Source organism: Cygnus olor, chromosome 3, assembly GCF_009769625.2.
Source record: "Cygnus olor isolate bCygOlo1 chromosome 3, bCygOlo1.pri.v2, whole genome shotgun sequence".
In the NCBI taxonomy this organism is placed as follows: Eukaryota; Metazoa; Chordata; class Aves; order Anseriformes; family Anatidae; genus Cygnus; species Cygnus olor.
The window spans coordinates 57,925,404-57,952,207 of record NC_049171.1 but is presented as its reverse complement, the minus strand read 5'-3'; the positions used below and the strand labels follow the sequence as shown (position 1 = coordinate 57,952,207).

General features: G+C 38.2%; 1 protein-coding gene across 1 annotated transcript in view; it reads right to left on the bottom strand.

The window, feature by feature from the left end:
* The window catches only part of LAMA2 (laminin subunit alpha 2), a 381,555-nt gene extending 355,159 nt beyond the window's left edge, over positions 1–26,396 (bottom strand). The window contains 1 exon segment of the mRNA XM_040551823.1: positions 26,168–26,396. Within this exon segment, the coding sequence (XP_040407757.1) occupies positions 26,168–26,261 (94 nt within the window). The 5' untranslated portion in view covers positions 26,262–26,396.
* Positions 26,397–26,804: the final 408 nt, after the last annotated feature.

Here is a 26,804-nt window from a genome sequence, read left to right as displayed (position 1 = left end):
ATGTAGGAATTGCTTTATTGCATCAAACTCATGTTTCATGTAATACAGGAGGTTTAACACAATGATCACTAGGTATTCCAGAAAGACGCAGGAAAACTCCACACTAAATCAATGAGGAATAGTTCTCCCGACTCCTATTTCAATATTAATGTTTTGTAGTCAAAGATGTATTGAAATCCTTCATTATTAAAGTTTCTGTCTCCTTTCAATACTCCTTTTCTTATCACTGTTCTCAGTCTCCAAATACTTGTTCAAATTATCTCCAAATTTTGGGATGGCTTCAATATGCGCATCTATGAGTTTCAATTTTTTTTCCATGATTCTTTATATTCCAGGATTTTTTTCCGTATTGCAAGTCATTTTAGAAAAATATTAATCTATCTAGAATCTCCAAAAAAATAAATCATAGTCCTACCAATAGAAGAAGTCCACAGAGATTATCCTATTTCCCTACAGCATTTTTTGGCTTGTTAAATTTACATCACATAATAACAGCCTACTTGCACAGATACCATCTGAGTTAGTGATTATCAGTCCTGTGCTTTCAAAACTTCTTACAAATATGATGTTATTTAAGACTTAAGAAGGCCCTTTTTTAACACCTACAACTATGCCTGCTAACAAAGAGAAATCTAGGGTATGTTAGAATTCTCAGTTGTACAATACACTTGATGGCTATTAGGGCTGCACATACTTCAGTCTTCGTTCCTACTGTATAAGCCTATAATACCCAATTATAGAAGCAGGGTTGTGTAAAAGGCCTTTCAGCTCCACCCTAAAGCTTTTAGTTCAGAAATAGGAGCTTGGATGTACCTACCACCATCCCACACAAGAATTTTGGCCTCAGGGCAAACAGTAACAGAGTACTGCAGAACATAACTCAGATTCTGCTTCTGAACCTGGATTTTATTGCTTTTTTCCTTTTCAGTTCTTATGGGTTATAGGAAAATTACTCACTTAACACTTCAGCTTTTGACTATCCTAAAGGAAACCACATGTAGAACATTATTTCCATTTCACAAATGCTGACAAATGAAAGCAAAATGACTTATCTGAAGAGCAACACAAAGTCAAAGACAAGACAAGGAAGAAAGTCCTATTTCCTAAATGTCTGTGCAAGGTATTAACCACTGTCCCACATGTAAGTGCATGGTGATAAGGTGCTTCGTACCCTTTCTCCCAATGTATTTTTTTTTTTTTTGATGTCTTTCACCTTCCTGAACTTTCAACTTCCTGAACCAGACAATGGAAGAGATTTCACTCACACTAATACATTAGGATGAAGTAAGGGTAAAAGTTAATCAAAATACTGACACAGAGATATTTGTCATGCTCAATTCATTTAATCTGAAAACTGTACTGGTATACTCGAAAGCTTGAATTAAGTTCAGCAACATTTCTATACTTGTGTCTTATTCCAAAATGTAAGTTTTCATTACAAATTGGAAGCCAACCAAAAATAAGTTTGTTGACTCAAAAAATACTGAGAATACATTCCTTTTGGTACTTCAGTCTCTTTGTCAGCTCTGAACCTGAACATCACAGTACATATTTTAACAACAAACATTAAAGTTTCTATACATTCCTATTAGGCAGTTAAAAATAACCACATCCTTTCTAGTCATTTATGAATATATAAAAGCTATTAGTATTTAGATATGAAGAGCCTTTAAACACAGATTTGATTCTTTTCAGTACACATAAAATATAGTAAATAAGAGGCAAATGTCATATGCACTGTCAAAAATCCAAGGATCAAAATGAAATGTCCATCATAGGAACTATGCATAACTTCACAGTAAGTGACCGGGATCTTTGAAATGCACATTAAAACCTGTAAAGTTTACATTAGTCTGGATCACACTAAGCAATTGTGTGAAAAAGAGTGTTTTAACAAAGCTGGAAAGAAATACAAATTATTTGTTAAATTTGGACAAATTCAAGATAATTTTTGTCAGTATAATCTTCCTTAATATATCTAGGCAGAATTCAGCCAATATTGGTTCTACTTTCTCTTTTCAATACACTGATCTTAAATAATACTTTTTTTTCTCTTACCCAAATAACTGGATGGATTCTGATAATAAGATTTTCATTTATGCATTTTCTCCTGCTTGGAAATTGATTCCTGCTTTTCAGTTGCAGACCAACAATAATATAAGTTATAATATATTTAGTAAATACTAAAGGCATATGGTAGTAGGCAAATCTTTCCAACTTGCTTGCAGTACTTGAGCAACTAGCTTTCTATGCTTCATCAGTTGCAGAAATATCTGACATCTTTGCCAACAGTTTGCCAACATTCTTGTAATTGCCACTACTGTTGAGTACTTTCACAAGAATTAGATGTTTGATGATCTAAGATTTATTTTACATTCTCTGTTTGTTTTGCAATATAGTTACATATATATAACTATATATATAGGCTGTGTTATACAGAAGATACGGAATACCTTCATGGTCTATATAGGATTCATGGTCTGTATAGGATGTGCTCTAACAAGAGATTTCATTTGACAGTTGAGCTGTGAGCTCTTGACAAATGCACAGGACCAGCACAACAGCAGCAACTCACATTGAAAAATGTTGGTATGGTTTTGGTGGCCGCCTTTTATATTCTGCAGTCCAATTCTGCAGTTCCAATGGAATGGAAACCCAAGGGTTTTTTCTTTCCTGAAAAGTGCTATGCTTATCAAGCATAACAGGATGAACAGGATGGGAAAATTCTGTAGCCTCTCTGCAAAAGCACGTGAAGTGCTATTGGATGCAATGGTGGAATGCAAACCAAAGAGTAGTCCAAAGAGAGTCTTAACATCCTGTGGCAGGCCTTAAGCACAGTTAAGTGACCATCCCTATGTCTTTCATTAAAGAATAAGTAAATGAAATATATTACGTATAAGAATATATAATGGTAATTAATGTATATGAAATATATAATGTATAAAAAAATACAGTATGGGAAGCAAGAAGATATGAGAATATGATGATATTGTTTTGTAATCTTCCATCTCTTTCCTTAAATATTTCATCACCTAAATTAATGATTTTTTTACAAAACTTTTCTAAACACCAGCAGACCATTCAGTAATTGCACAAAGCAAAGCAATTAACATATTAGGACACTTAAAACTAGAAGGTTCTTTCACAACAAGGGTGCTGACTATGATGTGCAAATGCCATGAACAAATCATTTGAAATGAATGTGAAATGCTTCATTTGTGCCTATAAATTTTACTGGATAAGCAGAACCACAGTTCGTAATATCTCATTTACACAGCTATGGCACAGTCCTACATATAATTTAATAATTCATAGCAGCTTCTGTGGAGTTGGCGAACACAGAATAAAAAACGCGTCCTAAAATGAATAATACTTCATGCTTCTTGCATATGTATGCTAGTAATGTTGAGTCAAGGTGAAGTCAGGTGATGAGGAAAATGGAGAGACGAGGTCCTTTAGTAAAACATTCAATTTGTTTGGTGCAATTTTAATCCTTCCACTTGCAAATTTAAGCACAATAGCATGTTACATCATCTACAAGACATGTGACAAACTGCAATTACAGTAACAGAAAAGATCTGTCTGACCCACCTTGTAGAACACTAGACAACTGTTAGAAACCTTCTCCCTCCAACAGCAAATACACTACCGTACTTAAAAAAGTGACATAATGAAGTTCTTGTAGAAATATATGGAAAAGTTGTATTACTCATAACAGTTAAAATTAAGAAACTACATACATCATATTTTCATCTAAAAGGTATGAAATTATAGATCAGATGGTAGATAGATGGCTACATGGGGTATCAGCTGTGATACATTGACCAGGACCTCAAAAAAGCATACTTCTTCATAGGTTTCAGAAGAGAGCAGAGGTGGCCAAATGCACAGCCAGCTTTGGGAGAAAAACAAAGGTAGTATCATGTCCTTGAGCAACCTGGTAACTTGAATGGAACTGTGTTTCCGAGTAGCTGTACCTCCTGTACCCTTACTCCAAAGGCACAATCTAACACTGAACATGTGCACGCTGCGGCTTTGAGAATGTCAGCAGTATTGAACTTCATACATGAACATGTGAAGTATAATGTATGTATTAAGTAAAACATATCATAGCAAGACAACAACATTAGAAAATAAAGATATTGTTCCAAAGTTAGTAGTATGTACTGCTAGGCAATGGGACTTTAAGAAGTAAAGCAGGCTCAAGTCACAAATCTCAAAATTAGAAATCTGGTTAAATCCATTCAGGATAAAGACTAAAATATGTACTTATTTTTAGACCAAAGCAGAAAAGCTAAGAACTGATCTATCGGTGAAAACTGTGCGCTGCTCAAAATATCTTGAAAGCAAATAGTAATTATCTTCTGCAGGTATAGAACATTGTTTTATTGAGACATCATGAGGACAGTGTGCAGTGCCAGCAAGAAGTGGAGATTTTGCTTCTACATAGTAAGAGTATATGCCAGTAGAATTATAGAAACATAGAATATCCCAAGTTGGAAGGGACCCATAAGGATCATCGAGTCCAACTCCGAGCACCACACAGGTCTATCCACTAGGAGCATGACAGAGCAAACCACAGGCCCAACTGGCAGAAACAGAATGTAAATGTCTGTGAACATGCCCGTGTAAAGGTTGTCTGAATCCTTCCATTCATCCTGACCATACTCCTCAGAAAACAACTACTTTTCAGCTCTGTCTGTGCCCATCATCTTCTTCCACTCAAATAAAGCCACTCAAATCAGCACTCAAATAAGCCAACTCCTGTTTCTGTAGGAGTTCACAAACTTTTAAACACAATCACTATTACATATTCATTTATTCAGTAAAGAGTACAGCGAGTAGGGCCACACAGCATTTGTGTTTCTGTTTCTCTCATGACTGAAGGGTAGGGCACCTTCTGCTGACTCCATTTTCTTTCCAACAAACACAAAATAGGTCAGAATTTATTTTCTCACCTAGATAAAAATTCTAGGATACCACCAAAGATACACATGCTGATAAAAAAGCTCCTCCATCTTAATTTTATTAAATGATTTAGTGAAGCATGAATGGGATTTAGGTAGTCAAAGAATTACTGTTTTGATACTGCAAAGCAGCGAAATGGCACCTTGACAGAGGTAGGAAAGCTCCCAGTTGCTTGTCAAAGCAACCAGCATTCCAAATTGCACTGTAAATAGAACTGAAAAATGTATGATAGAACTGAAAAATATGACATTTGAAACATACCTGATTGGGCTAGTTACCTTGGTGCTAGGTATTGATTGAGCAACATAGCCTCAATGCACTTTGTAGCCAGACAGGTACAGAATCAAAGCTCTTGGATTTCAGCCTTTAACTGCCAGTTCTTTTTTTTTTTTTTTTTTTTTTCCCACTACCTCTACATGCTATATAATACTGGCAAGCAATTGACAGAATATTTAGAATTTAAAATTTAGAATATTCTAATGTCACTACTACTTAATATACACCACTGGTAATTCTCTGACTACTTGACACTAACAAGAATAGCTCAAGAAATAGATTAAGCTTCAACTAATATATTTTCAATCTTAATTTAGTTTCTTTAATACATAAAACATCCCTACTGTCCCTTGAATACAGTGATTAATAGATATATTATGCTCAAGCTATACAGAGTATATAGAGATTATTACATAATTATATAAATATTTATTTCTATGTATATACACACGTAAATAATCTGTTTGCATAAAACATTACAGCTTTTAACGCAATATATTGAACACTGAATCCACTGCTAGGAAGACTCCTTGTGTATGCATTATGTTACAAATGAACATGTTTAGTTTAAGCCGGAGCTGCCATATATCAGAACTACAGCCTGGGTATCTTTCATATAGGAGTACCACTGAGCTGACCTGCAGAGAAATACACTTTACCAGCACTTTCACAGCATGTCTGCACTTACCACTACTCAAATATAGGAGGGAAGGAAAGAGTTATCTGTATTATATTACTTGTTAACTTTGTCAAATGTGGCTTAACTTTATCTTACTTCATCTATAATGTTCAATATATTATTGACTGTAACTGCAGTCATTCCATATTCCCAGAAAGGCAGTTTAAGTAACGGTACTGGTAGCAGAACATTCTCCCTGACAAAGTCTAGCCTAGACTACTATATGAATTTTAAAGCATGAGTATTTTTGACTTCATGAATATATGTCTTTGCAGAGGCCACAGACAAACAGGCAGTTATCTTGCTTTTTTAATACCACCAGGAATATTGAGTTGAGTGTCTTATATTTAAAAGAGAGCTTTTCAAAGTACCTTAGACAGAGACAAAATATATGGGACATACAGGATAGTACATATAGCAATAGCACCCAGAGGGAAAATAATTTATATACTTCCTACTTAAATGCCTGGACAGATCTATAGCACGCACTAAAGGTAACTTCTGTCTGTAATATACCTGTTATCATTATTCAAAAGCCTTTAAGAAGATTTCTGAAGTTCATGTTAGTGCAATTTTTACTTCTCCCCCGAAGTACACCCATTTATCTGTTTAAAGATCCTGCCACCCCTATAAGTTGCACTTCCCCAACTTGCAAGTCATTTCTCATGTTTTCCTGAACAGAGTTCTGTACCAAGGGAAGGTGGCTATTAGTAGATCACAAAATGTCACCTCATAAGTAATTGCTGAGGTTCCAAACAAGTTCTACTGTTACAAGGTGCAGATACAACATTTTTCTGTGTCTTCAAATGAGATAGAGGTATTATTTAGATACCTTCTTTATATCTGAAGGAGGACTCATGCACTCAGAAAGCTCATTCATTTTTCCCTAAGTACACTATCTGGTCTAACAGATGATCTCATCTATTCTCACAGGCCTTATGTTACTCATCTTAAGTATGAGGGTGATGTACTACAATATCAAAGACTAACTTAGATCAAACTGCACCATGGGGTGGGGGTGGGGGGGTGGGGGAAATAAAAATTACAGCAATACAAAAAGATTTAAGCAGCATTTCATTTTCACATTTTCATTTAAGAAAACAAGTTGCAGGGCCAAAATCTACATAGCTCTTTAGAAATCAAAACACAAGCCAAAGGACTAAAGATAAAATTCTCTTGAGTTTGTGATTCCCAGTACAAGTACTACACACAGACACATAGACCATCTTCACCTGTTTTTTCTTACATGCCAAGCACCAAAACAGCATTAGTGGAGCCGTGCCCAGAGGTTTCCAAGACCATTACTGTTGCACCTAAGTCTGATGCTTTCTTTGCTGCAAAAGAAAACCATACCTGCTTCAAAATTCTAAGTCTAACTAAATTCATATGTTATGTGTATGTTATAAGGATTCCCTCATTCAGGAAAAGACTCCATATCAGGAAATTGGGTCCAGAAAGTCAGTTTCAAGATTTCCCAAATCTCGAAATAACATCTAAACTCTTTGGAGTACAAATAGTAAGTCAAGTGTCCAGAATTGCTCATTGTGCCCACTAGTATCTGGATTTTAAAATAATAATAAAATTAAAAAAAAAAAATCACCTCTTTAATTTGGCTTTCACCCAATTAAAAATGATTAAATTCTAATAAAAGGTTTTAAAGAAACAAGTATCTGGAGTTTATCCAATATTAATGACATTACTGAAAAATGTTCATTGAAACCTATGTTCATCAGATATGTTTATGTGTTCCACATGCCACAGAGATTTTAAGGAAAGGCTTTACAAATCCTGCCTTCTGCAGTTCTCAAGGCCTTTCCTTAAAACTGCACGCCAAAAAATTTACCATGCTGAAAGGGCATTAAATTGTGCTAGTCCATTGGTCATATGTTCTGAAAAAACCTCCACAGCAGTCATGACCATTGCATGGAGGTCATACGCATTGATGTCTAAGTTACAAGAAAAAATTGAAAATTGCATAATTGCAGTTTTCAAAAGGACAAGCAGACTTTCCAGTAATAGTTGTTTTTCTAGTCTTATGCTATTAAGGCAAAGAATCTTCTGTTGTCTCCGCTCTAGAAAGAAAGTACAAGGAAATCTCAAAGGAAAGCGCATGCATTTTCTTTTGTTTATTGAAGTTCAGTGGCAAGATAGCCAAGTTCCTTTCAAATAAATCTACTCAGATCTGGTGAGGTAGTCAGCATGAACCACACCTATTCTCTGAAGGTAATGGAGACCACAGCTGCTCCTTTCAGAACAAGAATCAGGCTTTGTCATGCTACACAGATGCAATCTTTTTTTTGTCTTTCTGTACGCAACATTTCCATTTTACAATATAAAATCATGCTTCCAAAAATTCTGATCATATCCTGTGCCCTTGGAGATTTGAGAAAAGAATTGTACCTTTTCCCACTTTTCCCCAGAAGACTTCATGACGTATGCCATAACTTACTCCCTGCTATAAATCACAAAGTCTTTCAGAAGAATCTATGAGATCTAAAATTCCCTCATTTCCTCCTGCCTAAAAATAAAAAAAATAATAAAAAAATAGAATAGCCACCAAAAGTTGTCTAATGTTCTAGTAGACTTGGTTTATATCCAGGCTGGTTTGTTTTAATATAACAGAAAATCACAATGAATTAAGACATCTCTACCTTGGCACTAGGTACTCTCTTTGCCTTATAAATAAAAAAGCAAAACTCCAAATATGATTCAGATTTCTGGGGCTAATTTATTTTTCAGAAATATAAAAATTAAAGTAGTCAGGAAAAAGTAACAGTCTTCCCATAGCAAAGTTTGAAAATCATCTGCTTCTGACTTCCTGAGTCCCCAGGCACGTGGTTGTCAGTGTTTCAAAGCTGCCATGTTCTCATCCTTTCTTCCCTGATAGTATTTGGAATATTTTACAAATCTGAAATTTTTGTATGTGTATGCAGAACTGTCTGCATAATCTAGATTAAATGAAATTAAATTATTGGAGGATGAAAACTATCATTTGACACTGTTCCACCATGAGGAGAACAAGGTTTTCCTGCTCTTATCTCCCCTTGGGATTAAAAATAAAAGTCAACATCATACCTATTTCCTGAATTCAACCTCCATACATTTCAAAATGAGAACTAGAAATATGCTTCCTCCTCCTTCCGTAATAGCAATCTTTAACTAATATCACTGCACAATAACTACAGCTGCAAGCAATATTTTACAGCTGTAATTTCTTTTCATAAACACTGAGCTATACAGCAAATTAAAAACATCTCTATGTGAGTATAGTTGTGTAATAAAGTGGCTAGAGAAGGCATTGTTAGTTGGTTTCTATTCTAAGTTTTGCCACTGAAAACTTTTTATATCGCTTTTTCATATAAACTTTCATTGTCTACATAAATAGTAGGAAAATATGGGAAAAATATCTCCATCCAGTTGTACTACGATATGGTAATGCTAAAAAATAATAAAAAATTGAACTTAAAAAAATATGTATATCTTAGTTTCTGAGTTGTTTCAGTTCTGGTTATTTCAGCTTCAGTCTTAGCAATACTACAAGTAATGCTCATTTTCTAAGATTTCATTTCCTGTCACCTTTACCATGTGGTACGTGATTTGTAAATTTCTCCACTCTTCCACATCAAATAAGGCTTCAGAAATGTATTGCTCAAACAAACTGAATGGCCTCAGTACAGAAAATTTATCCAGATTTGTCTAAAAAGATTTAAATGCATGGTTTCCGTCTATTAGGACACTGGCCCACATTTCAAACTAGTGGTGAAGGACAGAGAGAGAGTAGGTATTTTTATTTTTCTACTGAACCTGTTCTCCTGTGAATTCTTGAATATTCAGTTGGCCCAGAGAGCGCAAAAGGAAGCATGGCTTTTCAGCCATGAAGAGTAACCTAGTCCAGGTGTTCAGCATAAGAGGTATATTGTAACTTCAACAACAATATTCTCACTTATATTCTTTCCTTGTCCTTCTATCTACACAGTACAGGTCTCAATTACTAAATACATAATCCTCCTTTCACTTGTATTAATTCTTTCCACTTCACCTGCTTTTTTTTTTTTCTAACAGTACCAGGGCATCAAATGAGAAAGTGGAATACTTAAATTGGTAGAAGTTAATCTCTCTCTTTAGACAAGAGCAAGTCTCCTTCAGAAGACAAATCAGAGAGTACCTCATACTCCTACTCTGAAATGTTGTATGAAAGAAAGTAACTATATTAACATTTAATAGAAAGAGTATTGTCCTGATCAAACTACAATCATAGCGTTAGCTGGCGTAGATACTTCCCCAACACTTTATGTCTCAATGGCTTGAGTTTCTGTGATAGTTTTCTTTTTTTTCCTTTTTTTTTTTCTCTCCTGGTTATGCTACTGAAATACCTTATTGAGCTAACAAAGACATAAAATGTTAAGATAGCATAAGAGAGAGCATCATTCCTCTCAAAACTTTCTTGATCCTTTAAAAAATTTGACCATCTTGTAAGATAGGGGACTACTGTGTAACTCTCTATATTTCAGAGCTGAAAGGCACCAAAGCTCTCTCGTAGTTTAATACTGAAATGTTGGTTTTGGAACTCGCACTGTAGCCCTCTGATGGAAGACTGCCCAGGCAAAATAAATAAATAAATAAACAAACAAATGGATGGGAAGGGACCAGACCTTGACATTTTTATTCACAAATTCTATTCAGCACTCAGAAAAAGAGACAGCGAAATAAATTATTTTATTTGTGCATACCAAATTTTGCTGTTGGAGTTTAATTTTACAGACAATGTAATTTGTTGTACATCATTTCAACAAAATGAGAAAAAAAAAAGCTTATTTTGAGGAGGTCAAATCACAGTAATTTCGTCACCATGGTGGAAAGTTTTACTTCCATTGAAGAAACATGAAAATGGTTTGTTACCCTGAAGATGATGCTTTGAATAAAAGTACTACTACACTTAAATGTAGCATAAAATGATATTATTTATTTACGATATTATTTAACTTCATTTGAACTAAACAGTCATGGAGGTTGCAATTGCTTATCATTTAGAAGCAAAATCGAAATAATGTTCCTACTTTTCTGATAGGAAACAGTTAATCACATATTACAGCACAAATATGGATAACAAAGAGCATCCATTTATAACAGAGGTTGATTTTGGACCCAGGCTTGTTTTATCTGGCATATCAGCAATACTACAGGAAACCATGCTCAGATTAGAATGCATAATGTTGAAAGATTCACAACATTATCAGATTTCCCATGCTGCATGCTGTTGCTCTGGGTAGCATCTTGAGACTAGTAACAAAATCCAGATGCAAATCTAGGACATTATTTTTTAACCTTTATTTAAATGTATAACTTCCTGCTTATGTTGTTCAAATACCAAGTTTGCAGTAGTTTATTAGCAAAAACAAAAGATGTATTTTGATCTGATTTAGGAGGTCACTAAGCTTCTACATCCTTCATATATTACTTGTCCTTCTAGGGTCTGACTCTGCAAAAACAAATCGTTCAGCTAATAACAATAAGTGGATGTTTTTCAAAAATCCCATACTGAGCACGTAAGCATTTGTAAAATAAAAACACTGAAAGTGTAGCAGGTTAAATAAAGGACAGTATCTCTAACAATTTACAAAGCATTTACTACATCCAGCTTCACCCTCCTCTCCACATCACTGAGGATCACCTTAATACAAATAACACATTTTAAAAACACATACTTGTCATGTTTATGTTTTCTAAATCAACTGATACATACGGGGGGGCTACTCACTCACATTCACAAAGATTGAAATAACAATATCTTTGAAATACACATATCTCTACAGAGTATTTCCAATTAACTGAAAATACACTGACGAATTAATCCATTAATTGATCTAAATACCTGTGTAAAAATGTATAGTTTCAAAGTGAGTATGATTCAAGCAGATCAATCTCAGATTTCAAAGAGAACAAACAACACTGTATCACACATTTCAAATAATTCAATGTAACAATAGACCATCCAGAGCGCACTTATCTTCAGAAATATTGCTATTTTTTAAAAGCATATTGTGGAGAAGAGCACCCCTTCCTTTGGAAAAAAGTAAAGACCATCCCTTTTTCTGAGGAAGAGGAAGTCGGTTCACAATCCAACCACAGCTCCAAGACACAGCACTGCTGTTGCTGGGCCTATTGAAATCCCCTTGAATCTTTTTTCTCAGGCTCAAGACTGAATGATGAGCAAACTATTCCAAGGTGTGTGCACCGCATCTTTTCCCTTCAGTAAGCTGCCAGACCCACAAATAAGTTAGTATCACAGAATTATCTAGGTTGGAAGAGACCTCCAAGATCACCTAGTCCAACCGCTGACCTAACACTAACAAATCCTCCACTAAACCATATCACTAAGCTCAACATCTAAACGTCTCTTGAAGACCTCCAGGGATGGTGACTCAACCACTTCCCTGGGCAGCCCATTCCAATGCCTAACAACCCTTTCAGTAAAGAAGTTCTTCCTAATATCCAACCTAAACCTCCCCTGGCGCAACTTTAGCCCATTCCCCCTGGTCAGATCACCAGGCACGTGGGAGAATAGACCAACCCCTACCTCGCTACAGCCTCCTTTAAGGTACCTATAGAGAGCGACAAGGTCGCCCCTGAGCCTCCTCTTCTCCAGGCTGAACAACCCCAGCTCCCTCAGCCGCTCCTCGTAAGACTTGTTCTCCAGACCCCTCACCAGCTTCGTTGCCCTTCTCTGGACTCTCTCGAGCACCTCCATGTCCTTCTTGTAGCGAGGGGCCCAAAACTGAACACAGTACTCGAGGTACGGCCTCACCAGAGCCGAGTACAGGGGGACAATCAGCTCCTTAGACCTGCTGGCCACACTGTTTCTTATGCAAGCCAGGATGCTGTTGGCCTTCTTGGCCACCTGAGCACACTGCTGGCTCATATTCAGCTGTCAACCAATACTCCCAGGTCCTTCTCTGCCAGGCAGCTTTCCAACCACTCCTCTCCCAGCCTGTAGCACTGCTTGGGGTTGTTGCGCCCCAGGTGCAGGACCCGGCACATGGCCTTGTTGAACTTCATACAGTTGGCCTCAGCCCATCGGTCCAGCCTATCCAGATCCTCCTGCAGAGCCTTCCTGCCCTCGAGCAGATCGACACACACGCCTAACTTGGTGTCATCTGCAAACTTACTGAGGGTGCACTCGATCCCCTCATCCAGATCATCGATAAAGATATTAAAGAGAACTGGCCCCAGTACTGAGCCCTGGGAGACTCCACTAGTGACCGGCCTCCAGCTGGATTTAACTCCATTCACCACAACTCTTTGGGCCCGGCTACCCAGCCAGTTTTTAACCTAACGAAGCGTACGCCAGTCCAAGCCACAAGCAGCCAGTTTCTTGAGGAGAATGCAGTGGGAAACGGTGTCAAAAGCCTTACTGAAGTCAAGGTAGACCACATCCACAGCCTTTCCCTCATCCACCAAGCGCGTCATTTTGTCATAGAAGGAGATCAGGTTTGTCAAGCAGGACCTGCCTTTCATAAACCCATGCTGACTGGGCCTGATCGCCTGCTTGCCCTGCAAGTGCTGCGTGATGACACTCAAGATAATCTGCTCCACGAGCTTCCCTGGCACTGAGGGCAAACTAACAGGCCTATAGTTTCCCGGGTCAACCTTGCGGCCCTTCTTGTAGATGGGCGTCACATTTGCTAGCCGCCAGTCGACTGGGACCTCCCCCGATAGCCAGGACTGCCGATAAGTGATGGAAAGCGGCTTGGCCAGCTCTTCCGCCAGTTCTCGCAGTACCCTCGGGTGGATCCCATCCGGCCTCATTGACTTGCGTACATCCAAGTGCTGTAGCAGGTCGCCAACCATTTCCTTGTGAGGGCCACATCCTGCTCCCCATCCCTTTCCACCAGCTCAGGGTACTGGGTATGTGAGCATAAGTATTGAACCTACTAGATTTAATAACGTTAATAGAATTACAAAAATAATTATGTATTCCATTATAGACCCATTATATCAGAAGCATGATGCACTTACCTAAATATTAGAGCACAAGCTTCAGCTATGAATTTGGAAAGAAAGCTTACCTTCCAAGTACACATCTACTCTAGACAGATATTTCTGTTAATGAAAGCTGTGCAGATACATTCCACAGAGAAAGGGGATGCAAGAGTAACAACAATACTGGAACACAATAGGCTTCTTGTAAGGGTGGGAAACACCCTCCCCGTCTCTAATCAAGAATGTTCTTTAAAATACTACTTAAAACAGCAACGTATGGCAGAATCACTAAAATCTCCCTACCTGTTTCTGCTTAGAGTCCATCAGTCTATTTTGCCACAACTAGGCCACGTCTAGCAGCCAATCTGTCTGCTTTAAACTACCTGGTCTGTAGCTCAGATATATCCATAGTCTAACATTTAAATTACTGATTATCTCAAAACTGTTCCCAAAGTCTGAAAGTCCTAGAAAATTACTTCAGTTGGAATTGTAATGCAGCTTAGTCATATACAGTAATTCTAAACATTATCTATGTTGTATTATGTATGTTGGCAGAGGAACATATTGTGATGAAACCAAAATCCTCCGACTGTATGGTACAGCACACTGGGGACAAAATTGAGATAAGAAAATAGAGAAAAAAAATGAGTAAGATATAACATCCACTAACAACAACCAGTTAAAAACTTCAGTTTGTTTTAGAATAAAAGCTGCAAAGATATTCAAGAAAAAAAAATGTGTGTTTGCTTAAAAAAGAAGTAGATTCTTCAAAACAAATACATTCATTTTCTTTCATGCTAATTATTTCCCTAGTGGAAACTAACACTGAGAAGCATCATATTTTAAAATCTGTTTACTCTTACACATTAAATCCAGCTTAAAATCAAAAATAAGTTGCCACACAATAAGCTTTGTTAATAAAAATGGAACAAAATACTCCTAGAAAAAAAACAAACTAAAAAAAAACACTTTTGAGCTTTGAGCTTATTTCTTAAGACACTTTATTGAATAAAGGCTGAATCCATTACTGAAGGTTTATTGCACTGGTAAAAATTACAACAAATATACATAAAGAAAATGCCTGTTTGAAACTACCATTGGTCAAGTGCTTCATAAAAACACACACATACTCAAAAGCAGATGTGTAGGAGTGATGAACGTTCATGAAACACAAGAGTGGGATTCTGGAAATACCATCTGATGACATGCTATTCATTGCTTTGATTCTCACAGATTCAGAAGAGCTGTTTCTTCTACCCAGCAGATAGAGTGAAAATTTCAGCTTGGACACGGAAACATTTAATTCCTAACAAAGATCACTATGGATCTGTGTGTGTCCTTTTAAGGAGCCTCCCCTCTCATGCCATTTTGACAATAAGTTTATCCTAATATCTAATTGTCTTTGTTCACTGTTTAGGTACACTATGAAGTCAAGGGAGCTGACACAAAGATAGAAACAAAGTCTCATTTAAACAGGAAAGAACACTTCTTAATCACTCTCCCTTGGGACTCAGTCACTAGTTTTCAACTACAGCTAATGCTTCAGCTTAGCTATTCATTCTGACAGCTCTGGGACCCTCTGGGTCCTCTTGTTCTTCCAGTCATAATAGAAATAAATGGCTTACACACATATGTTCAGCAGAACATTAAGACAGAACAAAATGTTGTGTACTGGCTTGTATACTCCTTTCATAAAGACCAGGAATTAAATTCTTGCCTCGAGGAAGGCAGTAAGAATTTTGCTGTAACTTCAAACAAACCTAACTTTCTCACTAAGCTGAGTACACATCACATGGTATCAGGTATTTTACTCAGATATTTCAACTAACAGCCATAAATGAAAGCCATTAGTGAATGAGGGAAAATTATTTCCTTGGACTCTCTGTGGTTTTGGTTTAGCATGGAATAAATAAATTGTTTCACTTCTAGAAAACAATTGCCCGGGCTTTATCATACTGTAGACAGATACTACATTTTTACACTAAATCTAGAAATGATTTAAAGGTCTGTTCTGTGAGAATATAATGACTTCTTAACATGAAATGTAGTAATTACTCAAATTTGTGAAGCAGATTGAGCAATTTCAACTCATTCTAGATGTCTTAATGGTGACTCATTTGGGAACTTTTTTTTTTTTTTTTCAGAGGTACTTGTGTCAATTAATGGATTAACTCATCAGTGTATTTTTAATTAATTGGAAATATTTCATACCGTGTTACAAAAATCTACTCTAATTCCTAGAAATAGCTCTACTTTGTGGGACAAGAAGAGTCTAGAACAGTGCCCTACACACTCCACATTCAAAGGCATGCACCTGAGCAGTATAAATGCTCAAGTCACATTCGACGTTGGGGGTATGCCAAGTAATCATAGGCATATGCTACTCAGGCCATTCAGCTTCTTTTGCACACAGCTGATGAACCTGAGGAACAGTTACTGGGAAGAAAACTGCCTGTTTTCTTAACAGCAATATATAAACCAAATACAGACTGGTAATAACTGATGGAGAGGGGTAATAGGTAATGTCCACATTATGTGTGTCATAGTAGCAGTTGTCTTTACTTTGCATTTACCAGTAAGCTAAGGCAACAACTGATGTCAAAGCCATTTCAGCCTTACTTTTCCTAACTTACTGAAAGTGTTTTGCAGTAGAATTTTCTGTGCTGTGATTTTTCACATTTCCAGACAAAAGTCTTATGAAATATTTAAAAGCTAAAATGAAGGGAAAATGAGACAAATGAGAATTTCTTGCATGAAAAAATGAGCCACTGGTTAGTTTCACAGATGCACAGAACTGAGGTAGGAGATAAAAAGCAGTCTCTACATTGGAGCTTCATCACCTTTGAAGAAGACTGACTACAAGTTATCCCATCTTACACAGAGATGAAGAGATTCTCCTGGAAAGTGATGGTATATAAATGATCTTCTGTAGAACTGGAATTCCTGAGTACTCATAGCAGCTAACAGTTACATAAAGCAGAATATTTATTAATTACTAGATCTTTAATAGCTGAGCCATAAGAAACTGGCTGCATCCTCTTTACCTGCATATTGCATCTTCTTATGTTAACTGAAGGGAACAGGTTCTGCAGACCACTACTACTATTATAACGAGTTACTGAACAGCTTCCATTATCACCATTGTTCATCTCTATCAGTTCAATTTAACATTAATTCCATCCCATCCAGGCACGTACTTCGTCCAAATCTTTAAAAAGCTTTCTTTCAGTCTTAGAACCAGAGAATATCCCAAATTGGAAGGGACCCATAAGGATCATTGAGTCCAACTCCTGGCTCCACACAGGTCTACCCAAAATTCACACCATGTACTAAGTGCACACTCCAAACACTTCTTAAACTGTGACAGGCTTGGTGCCATGACTACGTCCATGGGGAGCCTGTTCCAGTGTGAGACAACCCTCTCAGTGAAGAACCTCTTCCAGACATCCAGCCTGAACCTCCCCTGTTGCAGCTTGACACCATTCCCGCAGGTCCTAACACCATTCCCACAGGTCTTCTACCTATGTCAGCATGCTAACTTTAGTCTAAACTACAAATAAAAAAACATTGAAGTTACCATAATAGGTTTGAACAAGGTCCATCTAGCCTAGTATCCTCTCTGTTGCTAGCGTTCACTGCCCAAGGAAAAGCAGGAACAGATATACACAACAATAATTCCCTGCCATTTATGCAGGCTGTCTTCAAGAAATCAGGGTCAGTGTATGCTTAAGTTGCCACTTCATCAGAAGCATCTTAATTTTCATATTTTGGGAAACAGTACAGGCTGAGCCAACTGGTTGGAAAACAACTTTGCAGATAAGGTCCCGATGGCTAACAAACGGAGCAAGAGTCAGCAATGCACCCTCATAGCAAAGAAGACCAGCATCATTCTTGCCAGCATTATGAGGAACGGTACCAGCAGGCTGACACAGGCTCTGCTCAGCACTGATGAGAGCACCTCTTGAGTACTGTGTTCAAGTACACAAATGCTGAGTACAAGGTAGGGACATTTTGGAGCCAGTCCAGCAAAGGATCCTAAACAAGATTATTGGCTTGGAGCATTTGTCCTACAAGTTGAGACTGAAAAAGCTGGAACTGCTTAGCCTTGATAAATGTCTCACTGATTCTAATCAACATTATATTTGTGTCAGTATTATTCCCTCATAACCTTCTTACCTTCCAGATCATAAGGAGAGAAAAACTCAACAGGATCTGGGAGCAGAATGAAAGGAAAGGAGCAGGAACATCTCAGCCCATGCAGGGCCTGTTTTCATTCCACTGTCTCCTCACCTTTCTCAGCAAGCACCACCGTACAGCATTACCTCAGCTTCCTGGACATGTCCAGCAGGCACTGGGCAGTTTCAAGGTGTTCTGCTACACACCCATCTCTAATTCCTTTTCCATTTTTGATCCTTTAATACACACTCATTTTCCCCCAATTCCATTCATTGTTCCCCCATTTCACTTGATTTCTCTACAACTTAAAATATTCTCAGGGATATTCTCAAATGCTTTTTTGAAAGCCCAAGTATACATACTATAATGACAGCATAGCGCTTATTAGTATGTCTAACACAAATCCTTTGAACACTTACCCATGTAATATACAATTTCTTCCTTAAGAAAACAGTTTGACTCTCTCCATCACAACATATTTATCCATGTATTCACTAATTCTATTCTTTCTTGTGTCTATGAATGTGTTCAGTTCTAAAATTATAGCTACAAGATCACCATTTGAGACCTTTTTAAGTATTAGAACCATATTTGCCAGCTTCCATTTTCCCACTAAGGAGGCTTATTTCAAAAATAGGTTGAAATATAACGTCATTACTGTATCAGCACTTTCACACCAAGTTCTTTACATCTTTTCATAAATGCCAAATTCCCCTAGAGCTACTGAACTGATATCATCAGCCTTAACCAAGCTGACTCTATACCTAAGCTGACTCCACAACCACATTCATGTGAACAACAAATCCTATACTGGGAGTTTACACCTCAATAAATCAGCATTCCTGTCCTGTATCTGCATAGATCAAAAACCTTTTGGCATTAATAATCTGTGTCCTCTATAAAGCTAATCACAATCAGAAGTTACATTACATCTTTCATTAGCTTGCTCATCACCACTATTTTATTCTTGAACCACTTTCTACATGTGGTCCAGCACCATATCAACTTCTGAATATATGGTGCTTCTATTTTAATCCTAAAGAACCTGGAATACAATGAGAAGGCTTAATACCAGCAAAGTTTAATTTCTGAAGCAGAAAGCCTGGTCTGTTAGCAGTCATCTCACAGAATACCTAGCTATTTTTTTTCATTCTTACAGACAGACATAAATCTTCTCTCTCCAAACTTTTCCCCTCAAAAAGATCCTCATTCTGTTTCTCAAGCAATGTTTTTAAGATGAGCACTTATGTATCAGCTGCATATATATCAGCAAGGTATGTGTTCAAATTAAAAGCCAAAAATGACTGTTGAAAGAAAAGGCCACCCTCTCTTCTAAAACAGATTTGGTATAGGTAATGAAAAGCATAGAAACACTGTGAAAAGAACTATACATGCAGTTTTACCGTCTATCAAAAATAACATACTAAATCAAGCACTGATCTCTCTCTTAGTGGCATACCTCTAATTTTGCTGTTTTGAGTTATATTACCAGACTTAATCAAGATGAAGGACAACAGGTGGAGATAAAACCAGTGAAACAGTTGCATAAGAACCTGTCACCACCTCTGAACCCCTGAAGCTTTAAACAGGTATGTTAGGAAAAACAGGTATTTTAAATAGAAGCAAATTACTGTACAAATAGCCACAGATGTGTTAGTAACATGAAGAACCAGGACACTAGAACACAGCTGCATCCATTGATCCCTTTAGATATTATCATCTAAGAAGGACAACAGGAAGAGAAACAAGGGAAGAAACAACACTGACCAAAGGATAAGGCTATCTTCTATGAACAGACACATGACTCTATAGCAACTTCAGTTCCACCTTTTTCTTCCGAGATAGCATCCAATTTCCTCAGGAAGTGACTCAAGCTCTTGATTGTTATTATTATTATTGCTCTTTCATCACTTTTCTATGCAACAAAAATTTTCACCAATTAAACTATGAGCTCCAAAGTCACTATTAAATAACTCCTACCAATGCAGCAAGCAGGCTCAGTGCATTTTCTCCTCTAGTTAACTATAAGCTACAAAGCCAGTACAAGTGTTTAACTTTTAATTTTGCTGGCAAATGACCACCTTATTCTCCACGTCAAAGATGCAGCTGGGGGAGGAAACTGCAGCTGCATGCATAATCAATGATTATAGGGTATGCATATAAAAGCTTCCCACCTACTCTGAATTTAGAAAATATTTGCCATATTTACTATATAACCATACCAAAACTGACAGGGAGGGAGAAGCTGATCCAACTTACACAGCCCCTAAGACCACATAACACACAGCCTTAGTAAAATGCAATTCATTTAGAAGGCTGTGCCCAGCTGTAGAAAGATGCTATGCTTAAAAGCAGAATTCAGTGCGCATATTACAAATGTATTTTTTCAATTAAATGAATGTGTGCACACGTTTGTGTTTTTTTTCTTTACATGGTAAAGAAAACCTTTTTGTGTGAGGACTCATTCTTCTTTGAAAAGGAATAATTAATAGAAATCTTTGTCCAATTATACCAATGTCAAGAGGCAATGAGCAACATATTTCGTTTTATGCCATGGACTGTATATGGGAATTATTTTATTCACTATTGGCGTATTTTTGACACGCTGCAATCATCTTTTTTTTGCCACTACAAAAAACGTATGCGTAATTCATACAACTAAATCAGATGTGCAAATGAATCACACTCAAATCACCAGCTCTGAGATTTGCACAAATACACATTCTGGTGTTTTCCAATACCAAATTCAAAAGTCGTGTATGTTTTATTTGTGTTACTTCACATTCTTTACCAAGCATGGATTTCTTCTTATTTTGTAGAGCTCTCTGGCTTTCAGAGGAATCCAGATTACTTGTATTCCCTAATACTGTAGCCAGGTTTAGAAAATGCACAAAAGAGTTATCACTGCAACCTCAGTATTTTATTATATGTATTTAGAAGCACAGTGATATGAATAAAATGCTATTCATCCATTTCTTCTCCCAGCCTAGAAGTTATTCAACAAATTGTATAGTAGTGAAGAACACACTCCAGGTAAGTTAAAGTATGATGCATTTCCCTATAATAGAAATTGTCCAGGTACTTCTGTGCAACAGGATGCCAGACCATTGAGCAGCTGGCATGAAGAGAAGAATGCAGTGCTGTGTTAAGCATCTTCCAGCAAAACCTAAAGACAGCCCAAGTGAAAGTGCCATCTAAAATTCTTACTCAGGGTTCATCTGAGGGCCTGGTGTATCTGTAGAAAAGCAAATAAATCCTAAATCACCTCTCACTCTCACCAGAAATGTGCAGAAAAGCAGTGATTTTGATTTCTTTTTCTTGCACCTCTCAGTTCAACTACCAGCCCCCAGCTTTGCTTCCTTTTCCCATAGCAGTGGGAAAAATACAATATGGTTAGAACTATTTCTTAACTCTCCTGATGAAGAATTCTTCTTTTTCTTTCTAACTGACCTCAAACACTGCCCCCACTCATTGAGATAAGCGACGAATTACAAGATATACCCATTTGCCATAAAAACTGATATAGCTATAAAAATATTTTTAAAAAATCATACTTTGTTCACTATTTGGTGATTTTCTTTTTTATTACACCTTAAATCCAAGAATTATGAAAGAAGAAGTACACGTCGGTTGGGACAGAACAAGGCGTTGTAATGGTATTTGGATAATCCACTCTGCGGGAATGTTCATCATTCTTCCTGAGATTTCACAAGAGTTCCCTGGCATAATACTGCTACAGCTGCTTTAGAGTCTAATGTTATTACAAGGTCTGATTCAAATATAATGTCTGCTAGAGGAATCTGGCAGGGAGCACGGCCTTAGGAAAACCCTTGTGATGCTACGGAGACCAAATAGAGACTAACAGAGACCAAACTGCTGAAAAATTAGGGCCAGTAACAACTATTTGTTTCGTTTTGTTTCTTTTTTCAACAATCCTCAGAGATTTTAGTTATTCCTCAGGACAAAAATCACAATAATTCAAGCTACTTTTTCTGTAAATCCTGTCATTTTTCTAATAAAAATAAATCCTAAAAATAAAAAAAGAAGAAAGGTCTAATCTCTACTTTACCCATGGTACACAAGTCAATGGTCCAAACATCATTGTCGTTTTCTTCATTCTGTCTCTTATCTATACTTTTGGATTAAGGATAATATTAAAACTGCAGTGAAGGAGGAACCAGGAACTGGCCATCAACCACAGTAGCTGGTACAAGAATATAACATGTAGTCATCAGCAGGAGCCCACTCATGAACTAGTTTTACTGGCAGGCATCAAGGAAATCCCTTTCCTATTTCAAAGACATGGATGGATTCAGTATAAAGTTCAGCAAATATTTAGTCTGTAGTTTACATCTGTAAGCAAGATGTTTCCCATATTATTGTTAGTGTGGGACATAAGAACTCTCAGATATTGTAGACAGAGCTCTCATTCAGAAAGAAAAATATCCAATAACCAGAGGCTTACTGTCTAAGAAGAAAGTGGGGAAAGAAAAGGAGATAATCAGTTTCACGTTTGTATGTATTTGCATCCTATTACCGTTCCTGACCTACAAATATAATGAGTCTAGACTTCAGGAAAGACAGACAAACCAAAAGAAAAAAAAATCCCTACACCAGGGATTTCATTGCGGCCTCTTACTCCAAATTACAATAATCTCCAAAAACTGTCAGTCCAAGTGGCTGGATAAGAAAGTAGAACATACGTGGGTGAATTTCTTCCTCCAGCTTGAATTAATTAAAAATGATTGTTCGCTGTATTATTTTAAAGGGGGTTTTTGGAACAGGTTAAAGAACCACCATTCTGACCTTTGTACTTCAAGCCTAGTAAGAAAGATGCCTGCAAAAAAAAGTTGTAAGAGCAAAAATGAATAATAAGGATTTTTAACATAAAGTACATATTATGGTTTTGTTTGTTGCCTGGAGAAATTCACAGATTCTTGTAGAAGACCTACCTCTGCCAGTTTGCCTGTGATTATTTCAGGTTAAAGCATGTTAACAAAATACACACACACAAATTTATGTTTCTAGTCAGAATGGACAATTCTACCTGTTTCCAATATCTTAGTTGGAATTTTTATTACTGCGTTTTCCTTTCTCACATTCTAAATCTAAACCCCATATTAATATACTCTGCTTTCACTTTCTCAACTGGTTATTAAATTGTAAGGAAACAGTATGGAAAACAATTTCAAAGTAAAAAGTTACAAATAATCACAACATATTTTTAGGGCAGCAGTGCACCAAGATTTGGGGCCAGTTAAGTCTTATTGACAAGGTGGCAGTCAGTACTCCTAGTGGAGTTTCTAGAACCAACCAAGATCTGTCTGATATACATGCATTAATAAATAAATAAATAAAATCTAATTTCCAGATCACCAAAAGTTTACATGAAAAATATTTAGTAGCATATACATATAATGTACTATATTGGGTATACATATAATGTACTATATTGCTATTTTGAACTACACCCTGAAAAATCATTTATAAAATCTACACCTACAAGCCAATCAGCCACGATTCATTGCTTGGCACCAGTGATATTCTGCTAACATAATGTTGATGTTCACCCCTCGTTTCCCTTTCAAGGGAGAAATTTCACATCTTACATTCAGATTTTTGAGATGTGAAGGAACACCTGCACGTCATGTGCTATCTCCATTGCTCTCAGCAGCTGAGACCACAGATAAAGTTACCGTGCAGTGTATGGGTTATTTAGCCCCGTCCCTACCAATCTCACCTTTCACAGATACATAGTTTCAGTTCTCTCCCATGATAGCTCTTTTAATAAAAGGATGGATTCTTCAAGATCCAAAGCAGATTTGGTACTCCTTTTTAAACTCTTAATATTTTGTTTCTCTCACATTCCATGGGAAAGAGGATGAACCAAGGTTTAAGTTTTAAAAGGAACATTATATAGTGCTTCAATAAGTTTGCCGTAACTCTAAGTTACGCATACCTTTAAAAAACACTGTGACGGAATGCACATGCCCTCCTGGTTCTGATACTACCATTTTATGAGAAATTCTACATGACTACTTAGTGTTCATACAAAAGAAGAACGACTAACATCTGTAGCTGAAACAAAAAAAAACTTAAAATTAACTCCAGGTTTCTGACCACAATAAATCTCCTACCAACTTTAAACAAAAAAAAAAAAAAAAAAATTTACAGATTGTTCTCATGTTTGAGGTGCAAAATGTTCTTGTTCTGTTCTAAAAAACAACATGGGAATTCATTGTGATGTCTCAAACACTGTTTTTCAAAGCATTGCAGCTCTGTTACGTAATTTTCTCCACAGATCTGAGTGGTGCTAATAATTGTAGAGTAACACCATCCAGTGTTACGGATATTACCAAATAACTATAAACTGGAAAAACAAAAGCTGTAAGCCTAAAGGCATAAACCAAGGGTCTAGTAACACTCTTGTACATGTAACATCTCCCCCAGGACTCAGTGAGGACACATTTTTCAAACTTTCTGCATTACAAAGGAGTTCAGTATGTCTTTGTCTGGGCAGGACAGTGGTATCTACATAGTGCTAGCACCTCCTAGCAGCTCTAACAGATCTTAGAAAGAAATTTACAAGACAGTAAATGTTTTAAAAAAATTGACAGGCCAGCACTTGAATTCAACTGTGAGATTTAAAAAGTCCCATCATCGCAGTAACATTGCAATAAAAGTCCCAGAGTTCCTCACTGGATTACCAGAACTCAGTTATAACACCAGTGGTACAGCAGATGAAAGCCCAAGACACCCACTTCTCACTTAAAAGGAAAATAATGATCATACCCCTTTACTGCATGGGTTAAAACACAACAAAACACAACAAACAAACAAAAAGAGTTGCATTAGAAAAGCATCTTCTCCAAAAGTGTGTGTGTGTGAGAGAGGGACAGAGAGAATATTAAAAGAAATGCCAAATCAGTATTTTTCTGTCTGAAAAAATGAATTAGCCAGAAGGGAAAAAAAAAATATGAAAAATGCATGAGTTACTATATCTTAAATGCTTTACTTTTAAAATTTCAGTCTTCAGTGTTTGCCAATAATTCATCATCCAACCAACCACAGCCTAAATCTGGGAGGGATTTTATCCCTGGGTTGCTCTACAGAGATACTTGATTAAATGTCATTTATCCTGACAAAGTAAAATTAGAATTAAGAAGTCAGCAGCTTGAGACATTTTTTTTCTCTTAACTGACACTGCATCATATTTTCAAAGTAGAGAAGTAGAGTAAACCCTAAACTGACCAAAAATTCATAATCCAATGGGTTCAGCTTACAGCATGGCATCAAGGGCAACTAGAAAGTAGCTGCTATTCCAGTGACCTTAATCAGTTTTATTTTAACACACCCATGGTATCTCCTTACTGAATTCTATTTAGCAGGGCTAAAAATGTAAAGGGCAGCAAATGCAGGCAGTAGAAGGGATACTGCAAGCTGAAGAGCGTTTTTAAGAGTTTCCTGCGAGAACTGGTAAATTCGACGACCTTCACTTCTCCCGTACCTCTACACCTTTTTTGATCATTCACAGACCAATAACTAAAAAAGCAAGCAAAAAAAAAAAATAAAAAGAAACTTAGCGTCAACACACCTAACCACTGTGCAACGGGCGATGTTTGTATGTGTAAGAGACTGACTGCTAACGCAGGATAGAACGGACCCAGCTCCCACTCCACTCGTGGTTAGCTTTTAACACCTTTTGACACGCTCTGTGAGCGCACCAAATCGCCGCCGGACCTAAAGGCAGCCCGAGCAGCCCGCAGGTGTTTCACTCAGCACCTTCCCTGAGGCGGGCACGAGGCGAGGAGGGCTGGGCACAGGGCGGCACCGCCGTGCCGAGCGGCGCTTGGGGGGCGCCTAGGGCGGCTCGGCGCCCCTCACGCACCTGCTGCCCCGCCGCGGCCGTGAGGTGGCGGGGCCGAGCCCGCGGAGGGCTGCCCCCTCCTGCCCCGCCACCAGCAGCCCTCAGGCCCCGCGCCTCAGGAGCCCTGCGGGCTGGGGGCTGCTCGCCATACGCCGCGCCCGCTTCACGACCCGCGGCCGGGGCTCCCGCTCTCTCTCGCCTCACTCCCCGCTCCCCTGTACCTCTTTGCGGCGGCGGCGGCGGCGGCTGGCCTCGGCTGCCCAGCGCAGCGAGGAGCAGCAGCAGCAGCGGCAGCAGCAAACTTTGCCGTGCCATCGCTCCCGAACAGTCCAGATGCTGCCGCCTCGTCCCGCCGCGGGACAGCGAGCCGAGTGAGCCGCCGCCGCCCGGCAGAGGCTGGGACCCCCGCTTTCCCGGGCCGGGAGCAGGACACACCCCTGCTCCCCTCACCCCGCCCCGCCGCTCTCCGCCCCGCCGCGACGGGACGCGGCTCCGCGGCGGCCCCTTGCCCCCTCCCTCGGCCGTAGCTCCCTCTGCGCGCCCCGGAGGCTCCGCGGCCCCGCCACGGCCTTCGCCCAGAGCCGTGCCTCGGGGGACGCTGAGGCGCTGAGCGCGCGCGGAGCCGTTAAACCGCCGTTAACGGCCGCTCCCGGTGCCGCCCGCAGCCCCGGCGCCCACCCTCCTGTCACGGCTCTGAGGGGGCGTGAAAAGACGCTCGTCAGTCCCGTGTCCCCAGTCCACTTTCTGAAAAACAGAACGTTTAGCAAGTTACTTAAAAGATAGGAAAATGCCTGTACGGTGAAAATAATTTTTTTTTAAAAAATTGGAAAACTAGAACTGCAACTCAGCCAAATACAT